The 10,394-nt window shown below is 43.4% G+C and overlaps 1 protein-coding gene across 1 annotated transcript; it reads right to left on the reverse strand.

Moving 5' to 3' along the window:
* Positions 1 to 4,266: 4,266 nt before the first annotated feature.
* LOC308614634 (small ribosomal subunit protein uS10-like) lies at positions 4,267 to 4,694 on the reverse strand (the record flags this gene model as incomplete). Its single annotated transcript, XM_081229159.1, has 1 exon — positions 4,267 to 4,694. The coding sequence occupies exon 1, from the start codon at positions 4,624 to 4,626 to the stop codon at positions 4,267 to 4,269; it is 360 nt and encodes a 119-aa protein (XP_081085285.1). The 5' UTR covers positions 4,627 to 4,694.
* Positions 4,695 to 10,394: the final 5,700 nt, after the last annotated feature.

Raw genomic sequence — 10,394 nt, forward strand, 5'->3', positions numbered from 1 at the left:
ACAGCAGTAGATAACCCATACAACTTGTAATAGACAAGCCAGGATTCGGACCTAGGCTGCTGGACTCTAGAGCCTGTGCTCTTGACCACTTCACTCCCTGGCACCTGAGGAGCACTTTAGGGCTGAGCCACTCAGTTCTTCAGTCCTGTCTGAGACGGGCAAGCGAGCTCAGATGGCTTCTCATGTTGTCACAGATTCATACTGAGCTTAAAATAATGTCCTGGTCGGAAGTGACTCGCAGACACCACCTGAACAATGTTTCTTCTTCCTTAGGACTAATTTAGCCCTGTCAAGGGAAAGAGGAGAAATACATATCCTTTAGGTCTAGAGGAGCTTTATTCTTTAGGTGGCTGGTAGGAGAGGAAAGAGCTGTGGCCTTTGTAAAAAGAAAAAAGGGGGGGTGTCAGGGGGCCCTGGACAGGTGAGAAGAATCTCTGATAGGGTCCTCAAGAATGCTTCCAAGCCAAGGAGGCCTCCTGTGGTAAATAACAAGAGTTCAAAGGCTGGCAGGACTTGTCTTCAACAGGAAAACAATCCGGCTTTTACCTCACTCGCATTGGAGCCCAAGCTCATTCGACAGAAATGAGCTCATCACCACCGTGTCTTCCCTTCATGGACTCCCATCCACACCCAAGTCCCCCTTCCACTGCCTGTGTCCAGCGTGTGTCCTAGAGACATAACAGGACTGAGCAGAAGAGACCAGGGAGGAAACATATGTGAAATGATGTGTACGGTTACCCTTTCTTAGGAACCACTTCGGATGCAAATAGACGATTCTGCAGAGGACCAGGGCAGGGCCCAGAGACAGAAGCTGAGCCTTATTTAAAAATGACAGTAGATGTCTGTATTTGTTTGGCAGTGTGGATTGCGGGGGCAGGGGGCACTGCAGTGAGGTGCGTGCTATTCTGGTGGGGCCTGGGAGCAGAACAGACGGGGCCATTGGAGTCTCAGCCACCCCAAGCTGAGGGGCGTGATCCCTCCTGTCCTTGGGCAGCAGCCGGTGCTGGAGGAAAATCAACCCAAAGCAAGTCCTCAGAGAGCAAGCAGCCTCTTCATGAGAGGGGCCATGGGGGGCAGGCGGGAGAGTCATCAGGGTAACCAGCCTTAATAAAGGTAGAAGATGAAATGGGAGAGGGCTGGCTGGAGCAGGGGGAGTTGGAGGGAAGGAAATGGTTGCTGGAGAAACAGATGCAATTGAACAAGACTCGTGGAGATGGATTTCCCTGCCCTGGTCCAAACTCAAATCCCTGTGCTCAGATTAATTAGCAAGGAAATATTTTCCTGTCTGCAGAAACAGGCTGCTGGATTGCCAGTGGGACATGAGGGTGGGCAGTCTATCAACTAACTACTAATTAGGTTACTTCCCACTGCTGTTGACATGTTCCTGGGCCAAAATAAAGGAGAGGGGAGGAGGGTATAGGAACAGAGACAGAGAGGTGCGGGCCAGGATCCTCTCTGCTCATTGTGCAAAACTGTTGGCTGGAATTAGGAAGGAGACCTGGGTCCAAATCCCAAAGGGGAGATGACAGAAGACAGCCATGTTCTGATTAGCGGACAGCCCTTGGCGGAGAGCTACCCTTGTGCTTGTATTGCCTGGCTTTCTACAAAAGCTCTGAAAACATGCACAGTAGGGAAGCCCTGGGTGGGAATTTGAATGATGATAATAATGACAAGGGGTGCTTTTTGAAGTATCGGTAGCACTTCATTCGTTCATTTATTCAACAAGTATGAGATAGGGGTGTGGGGTGTGCACAGAGAATGGGAGATTAACATTCATTTGCCTCATTGTTTCTCATAACTAGGGAGAAGGTATTTTAGCCCCTTTTTATACATAAGGAAATTGGGGCTCAGAGAGGTTAAATAACTTGCCCATAGTCACACAGCAAGTAAGAAGTAGTGAAACTGAATTTTGCACCCAAGGTGGTCCTGATTCCAGCCCTGCCTACCCTTAATCACTGCTCAGTGGATAATGCACAGTCAACAAATATATTGTCTTCTTTTGTCTGCCTGAGTTCCCCAATTCTACCCTAAAGTTCTCAAGGCATATTCATCAGTATGTCACATGCAGGAACTTTAAATATCCTGCAGGAGGCGCACCACCATATTTCCCAAGGTCTGAGGCCATCATTTAGTTCCCGATGTTAGAGAACCAAACAGAGAGGTTGGCCAGCCCATTGCACTGGCAGCACCATCATGTCATCTACGTTGTGCACGTGTGGAGTTTGCCTATTTGCTTACAATCTCTCACTGAAGATGGGGCAGTGAGTGAATCAGCTGTGGTGCGAAGTAGCTCATGGCCATGCCCTCTCCTGGGCCGGTCCATCCTCCACCCTCCACCCTTTCTTTGTGAGCAGAGTTGGACCACAGGATATCCCTCTGCTCTCTGGGTGAACCTCCTGCCTGGTGAGTCCTGTTCTGCCCTGTTGTTTCTTTCTTTATTTCCTGGAAGCTCCTCCTGCTATTAAAGTAGCTCTTTGTAGCCTGTGCACTAGAGAGCAAGTTGCTTGAGGCCAAAGATTATGTCACATTCACCTTTGGGTTCCCTGAACTTAATATTGTACCAGGGACCTTGTGATGAGTGTTCCATGAATGTTTGCTGAATGAGGGAGTAAATGCCTGAAGGACGCTGTTTGGCTCACGTCTGGCCTGCCTCTAAATGTTTCCCTAATTTTCACTATTGCACCAGACACCAGTACTGGGGTGTCTAAGTATTCTCTGCTAACTAAGTATGGCACAAAGATGACAGTGCCCCCAAGATGCCATTTTACCCTGTGTGCATGCAAGTTCCCTCTTAACATTGAAAGAGTGGGGACTTTGTACAGAGGAGTTGCTACTGCTATGGACGGTGACTGGAGTTCAGGTACTGCTGTTCTCCCTCTTAGGCCTTTGAAAGGCAGATCCAGACCTGAGGGCCTGGGCATGGGGAGGCTGACGGATGGGGTAGGGAGATACATCAGAGTGGCCGGGAATGAAATAGTGTCCAGGAAACCTGCTTCCTCGGAGCGAGCCCTGTGCGAGCAGAAGGAATCTATCCACAGAGGGGTGAGAGAGCAGAGCAAGTGGGTTACCTAAAAATAGCAGCGCTGGTTTCCCATGCTTAGAGATGGGCCCTCTGTGATTCGTCTTGGCTGGTTTGTGCAAGTTTGCTTATTTATTGAGAGTTAGAGAAAAGGACCAAATCATTCACCTGCAGATGGAAATCTGCAAGCCCTTCTGCAATGAGCGACTAGACAGGGCAGCTAGCTACGCAAGAGGCTCCTGAAACCCAGAGGCCTGGGGTTTGTTGGGGGGAGGCAGCCAGGCCTAGGAGCCCCCCTTCAGCTGCTTCCTGCCTTTATGGCACAGTTGATGGTGGGCAGAACCTCACTCCAGCCACGGGAGACTTCTGTGGAAGAGACATGTTTATACACACAAGTGCCCATAGATCTGTACGAATGTGTATCTCTCTGAGGGAGTTAATGAGCTACTGTGCATAAATCACCTAGCCCAGCACCAGGCACCCATAGTAGGTGCTTAATAAATGTTAACTAAGGAGTCAATTAGGTGGGAGTGAAATCAGGACAGGAGGTGGCAGGAAGCGAGAGATATAATATAAAATAGCCATAGTGTTTTTGAAGACAAGGGATGGATTTTTGGAGTCAGGAAGCCATAGGCTCAGATCCTAACTCTGCTGTTTGCTAACACTGTAACCTCAGGCAAGTTACTTCACCTCTCAGAATCACAGTCCTCATCTATAAATTTTTTTAAATGGGGATAATAATACCTATCTCATAAGATTGTTGGGATTATTAAGTGAAATTATAGAGAGAGAGTACCTGGACAAGGCTGAGTTCAGTAAATCAGAGCTATTTTTCTTTTTATTATCATTTGTTATGAATAGCATCAACAATGAGGACCCTCAGATTAGTAACAGTTAGAATATTACTTTAAAAAAGAACTCAGGGCTTCCCTGGTGGCGCAGTGGTTGGGAGTCTGCCTGCCGATGAAGGGGACACGGGTTCGTGCCCCAGTCCGGGAAGATCCCACATGCCGCGGAGCTGCTGGGCCCGTGAGCCATGGCCACTGAGCCTGCGCGTCCGGAGCCTGTGCTCCGCAACGGGAGAGGCCACAACAGTGAGAGGCCCGCGTACCGCAAAAAAAAAAAAAAGAAAGAAAAAGAACTCCAATTAAAGATGCCAATATTCCCCAAATCGATGAAATCCCAATCAAAATACCAGTAGGCTTTTTTTTTAAACAACTGATTATCAATTTATTAAAAACATTGATTTAAGCCTCTGCAGTGGTGACTTCAACCTCAACTCCTGGCTCAGTACTGATGGAAGTGAAGTGCTTGACAATCTCAGAAGGACAGTGCAGGTCAATGAGTCGCTTGTGGACCTTCATCTGGAAACGATCCCAAGTCTTAGAACCTTCACCACAAGGAGCTTTCCTTGTAGTTATTCTCAGAGTCTTGGTAGGCCTCGGAACCGGTCCCTTCATTTTGAGATTCTTTTCCTTCGCACTTCTGATCAGGTCAGCACATACCTTCTCCAAAGACTGCATGCTGCGGCTGGTGAGGGTGATTCTAATGCTGTGAATCGCCACCTTGGGCTCCACGGGAGTCTTTCCGGTATCTTTAAAAGCCATGGCTGTGGCGCGGCTTCCTGACCGACTTGTTCCTGAGCCAGAGCGAACAGCGGTGAGTCACGAGCAGGAGCGGGTGGCCCGAGGCTCCGCTGCAGGGACCGCGTCTTCCTCCAAGAGCCAGGAGGCTTTTTAAAAATAGAAATTGACACACATATTCTAAAATTTATATGGAAATGCAAAGGCCTCATAATAAACCAAAACATTTTTTAAAAGAAAAACGTTGGAAGAGCTATACTACCAGATTTTAAGACTTAAAAGCTACAGCAGTAAATATTGGCATAAGGATAGGCGTATTGATGAATGAAGCAGAATGGAGAGTCCAAATGTAGACCCACAGATATTTTTAGTTGCTTTTCTACATAGGTGCCAACGTTTTCAATGTGGAAAGGAAAGTATTTTCAACAGATGGTGCTGGAATGGCTGGATATCCATTTGGAAAAAACAAAACAAAACAAAAACCTCAATTCTTCTTACCTCACACCACATACAGAAATTTATTCAAAATGGACTATAGATTTGTGATGGCTAATTTTACGTGTCAACTTGGCTGAGCCATGGGATGCCCAGATATTTGGTCAAGCAGTATTCTGCATGTTTCTATGAGGATGTTTTTGGATGTGATTAACATTTAAATCAACAGATTGAGTGAAGTAGATTACCCTCCCTAATGTTGGTGGGCCTCATCCAATCAGTTGAAGGCCTGAATAGAACAAAAAAGCTGACTCTGTCTTGCGTAAGAAAGGATTCCTCCTGCTTTCCTGCCTTTGAGCTGGGACAATGACTTTTTCCTGCCTTCGGGCTTGAAATGAAACATCAGCTCTTCCTGGGTCTCTAGCTTGCCAACTCTGCAGATCTTAGGACTTGTCAGCTTCCATAATCCCATGAGCCAATTCCTTGTAATAAATCTCTTTCCATAAATATATAGATATATATCCTACAGGTTCAGTTTCTCTGGAGAACCCTAATACAGACAAAAACTTTTTTTTTTTTTTTTTCTTTTTGCGGTATGCGGGCCTCTCACTCTTGTGGCCTCTCCCGTTGCGGAGCACAGGCTCCGGATGCGCAGGCCCAGCGGCCATGGCTCACGGGCCCAGCCGCTCCGCGGCATATGGGATCCTCCCAGACCGGGGCACGAACCCGTATCCCCTGCATCGGCAGGCGGACTCTCAACCACTGCGCCACCAGGGAGGCCCCAGACAAAAACTTTTGTTCATTGAAAGACACAGTGGTAGACTGAATATTGGCCTCCCCAAAATGTCCATGTCCTAATCTTAGAACCTGTGAATATGTTACCTTACATGGTAATAGAGACTTTACAGACGTGATTAAATTACGAATCTTAAGATAAGGATATGTTCCTGGGCTATCCAGTGGGCCTAATATAATCACAAAGACTCTTTTAAGAGGGAGGCAGGAGGGTCAGAGACAGAGAGGAGATGTGATGATGAAAGCAGAGGTTGCAATGATGCAGGGCCACCAGCCAAATAGTGTATGCAGCCTCTAGAAACTAGAAAAGACAAGTAAATCAATTCTCCTCTCGAAACTCCAAGAAGAATACTGCCCTGCCAACACCTTGATTTTAGCCATCAAAGGAGGTGAAATTGACCTCCAGAACTAGAAAACAATAAATCTGTGTGCTTTTTAGCCACTAAGTTTGTGATAACTAGTTACAGCATCAATAGGAAACTAATACAGACACCACTGAGAAAACACACATGCACACAGACATAGGACTCATACCAAGAATACATAAAGTCTTATAGTGCAATAATAAGACAACCCAGTTTAAAAATCGGCAAAAGATTCAAACAGACAAAAGAAGACATATAAATGGCCAATAAGCATACAAAAAGATGCATAATATCACCAATTACCAGGAAAATACAAATTAAAACCACAAAATACTATCTCATGATCATTACAATGGCTAAAATTGAAAAGACTGCCAATGCCAAGTGCTAATGAGAAGGAGGACCAGCTGGAACTTGCATACTTTTCTGGTGGGAATGCAAAATGTTCAACCACTTTGGAAAATTGTTTGCTGGTTTCTTATAAAGTTAAACATAGATTTACTACATAACTGAGAATTCAACTTTTAGTTATTTACCCAAGATAAATGAAAACATATGTCCAAGCAAAGACTTGAACGTGAATGCTCATAGCAGCTTTAATTTGTAAAAGTTAAAAATTAGAAACAACCCCAAATGTCCATCAACCAGTGAATAGATAAATTATGGTATATCAATAAAGGAATACTAACTTGCAATAGAAAGGACGAAACTACAGACACATTCAACAACATGGATGCATCTTAGAAACATTATGAGAAATAAATTTAGTCAGACACAGAAAAGTACGCTGTGATTCCATTTACATGAAATTCTAGGAAAGGCAAAATGAATCTAGAGTATCAGAAAGCAGATCAGTGGTTGTCTGGGACCAGGGGTGGGGCAGGCAAAGAGGCAGGAAAGAGCTTTGGGGGGATGATGGAAATATTCTATGTCTTGATTGTGATGGTGGTTAGAGGTCAGCAAACTTTCTTCTATCTACAAGGGTCAGATAATAAATATTTTAAGCTTTGAGGACCATACGGTGCCTGTTAAAACTACTCAATTTTATCACTGTAGCATGAGAGCAGACATAAATAATATGTAAACAAATGAATGTGGCTGGATTTGGCTCAAGGGCCATAGTTTGCTGACCCCTGGTCTAGACTCTTCAAACTATATTCTTTAAATAGGTACATTTTATTATATGCCTCAATAACATAGATAAAAATAACACAAATCGAAAATATTATGTAGCTATTTTTGAAGTTAATGTTTTGGAAAGCTACATACAGAAAATGTACAAATCATGTGTACAGCTTGATGAATTTTAATTTTAGCCATTCTAGCAGGTGTGGAGTAGTATCTCATTGCAATTAATTTATATTTCCTGGTCACAACTGATACTGAGCACCTTTGATAACGCTTATTGGCCATTTGGGTATTTTTGTGTGTGTGAAGTGCCTGTTTAAGTCATTTTAAAGTTCAGTTGTTGGGACTTCCCTGGTGGCACAGTGGTTAAGAATCTGCCTGCCAGGCTTCCCTGGTGGCGCAGTGGTTGAGAGTCCGCCTGCTGATGTAGGGGACGCAGGTTCGTGCCCCGATCCGGGAGGATCCCACATGCCACGGAGCAGCTGGGCCCGTGAGCCATGGCCGCTAAGCCTGCGCATCCCGAGCCTGTGCTCCACAACGGGAGAGGCCACAACAGTGAGAGGCCCGCGTACAGCAAAAAAAAAAAAAAAAAGAATCTGCCTGCCAATGCAGGGGACACGGGTTTGATGCCTGGTCCATGAAGATTCTGCCACGGAGCAACTAAGCCCGTGTGCCACAACTACTGAGCCCGCACTCTAGGGCCCACGAGCCACAACTACTGAACCCACATGCTGCATCTACTGAAGCTTACGTGCCTAGAGCCTGTGCTCTGCAACAAGAGAAGCCACCACAATGAGAAGCCCGCACGCCACAACGAAGACCCAACGCAGCCGAAAATAAATAAAATTATAAAATAAAGTTGTTTACCTTTTACTGATTTGTATGAATTTGTATAGTCTGGATACAGGTCTCTTTGTTAGATATGGGTATTGAAAATATATTTTTCTAATCTACAGTTGACTTTATGCTCTTTTTATTGAAGTATAGTTGTTTTATAATGTATTAGTTTCAGGTGTACAGCAAACTGATTCAGTTGTACATACATATATATACACATATATATTCTTTTTCAGATTATTTTCCATTATAGGTTATTACAAGATATTGAATATAGTGCCCTGTGCTATAGAGTAAATCCTTTCTGTTTATATATTTTATATATGCTAGTGTGTATCTGTTAATCCCAAGCTCCTAATTTATCCCTCCCCCCACGCCCACCCTTGTTTCCCCTTTGGTAACCATAATTTTGTTTTCTATGTCTGTGAGTCTATTTCTGTTTTGTAAATAAGTTCATTTGTATCACTTTTTTAGATTCCACATATAAGTGATATCATGTGATATTTGTCTTTCTCTGTTTGACTTACTTTACTTTGTATGATAATCTCTTAATCCACCCATGCTGCTACAAATGGTATTATTTCATTCTTCTTATGACTGAATAATATTCCATGGTATATATATGTAGCACATCTTCTTTATCCATTCATCTGTTGATAAACATTTAGGTTGCTTCCATGTCTTGATTATTATAAATAGTGCTGCTATAAATATTGGGGTGCATGTATCTTTTTTTTGTGTGTGTGTGTTATGCGGGCCTCTCACTGTTGTGGCCTCTCCCCTTGCGGAGCGCAGGCTCCGGACGCACAGGCCCAGCGGCCATGGCTCACGGGCCCAGCCGCTCCGCGGCACGCGGGATCCTCCTGGACCGGGGCACGAACCCATGTCCCCTGCATCTGCAGGCGGACTCTCAACCACTGCGCCACCAGGGAAGCCCCTGCATGTATCTTTTCAAATTAGAGTTTTTGTCTTTTCCAGATACATGCCCAGGATGGATCATATGGTAACTCCATCTTTAGTTTTTTAAGAACCCTCTGTACTGTTTTCCACAGTGGCTGCACCAATTTACATTCCCTACACCAACAGTGTAGGAGGCTTCCCTTTTCTCCACACCTTTTCCAGCATTTATTATTTGTAGACTATTTGATGATGGCCATTCTGACCAGTGTGACACTTTATGCTCTCTTAATGGTGTCTTTTCTTGAACAGAGCTCTTAATTATAATACAATCCAACTTATCAATATTTTCCTTTATGGTTAGTGATTTCTACGACCTGTTTAAGACATCTTTACCTATTCCAAGGTTATAAAGATATTCCCCTGTTTTCTTGAAAGAGCTTTATTATTTTACCTTTCACATTTAGTTATTCAATCTGGAAATGGCTTCTGTGAATGGATATCCAAGTGACCCAGTTCCATATATTGAAAAGGCAACCGTTTCCTACTTCATTGCAGTTACATCATTGTCATAAATCAAGTAACCCTTATGTGAGTCTGTTTCTCTATTCTGTTCCATTGGTCTAGTTTTCTGTCTTTGTACCAATACCGTACTGTCTTTTCTTATAAGGTCGTTATTTTGTTTTGATATTAGGGTAATGCTGGCCTCATAGAATGAGTTAGGATATATTCCCTTTTCTTCTATCTTCTGAAAGAGATTGTAGAGAATTGGTATAATTTTTTCCATAAATGTTAGGTAGAATTCACTGTAATTTACCTGGACCTGGTACTTTATGTTTTAGAAAGTTATTAATTATTGATTAATTTTCTTTAGTAGTATAGGCCTATTCAGATTGTCTATTTCTTCTTGTTTGAGTTTTAGCAGATTGTGTCTCTCAAAGAATTGGTCCATTTCATCTAGGTTATCAAATTTGTGAGTATAGAGTTGTTTATAGTATTCCGTAATTAACCTTTTAACGTCCATTGGATCTGTAGCGATGTATTCTTTTTCATTTCTGATATTAGTAATTTGTGACCTCTTTCTTTTTTTCTTAGTTAGCTGTTAGAGGCTTATTGATTTTACTGATCTTTTCGAAGAACCAGTTTTTGGTTTCATTGATTTTCTCTATCAATTTTCTGTTTTCAATTTCATTGATTTCTGCCCAAACTTTTATTGTTTCTTTCCTTCTGCTTCCTTGGACTTAATTTCTTATTCTTTTCTAGTTTCCTAAGTTGGAAGCTTAGATAAATTTCCCCACTGCTATAAGTTTCCTAAGCACTGCTTTCACTGCATCC

Source organism: Mesoplodon bidens, assembly GCF_964165515.1.
Source record: "Mesoplodon bidens genome assembly, chromosome: 3".
In the NCBI taxonomy this organism is placed as follows: domain Eukaryota; kingdom Metazoa; phylum Chordata; class Mammalia; order Artiodactyla; family Ziphiidae; genus Mesoplodon; species Mesoplodon bidens.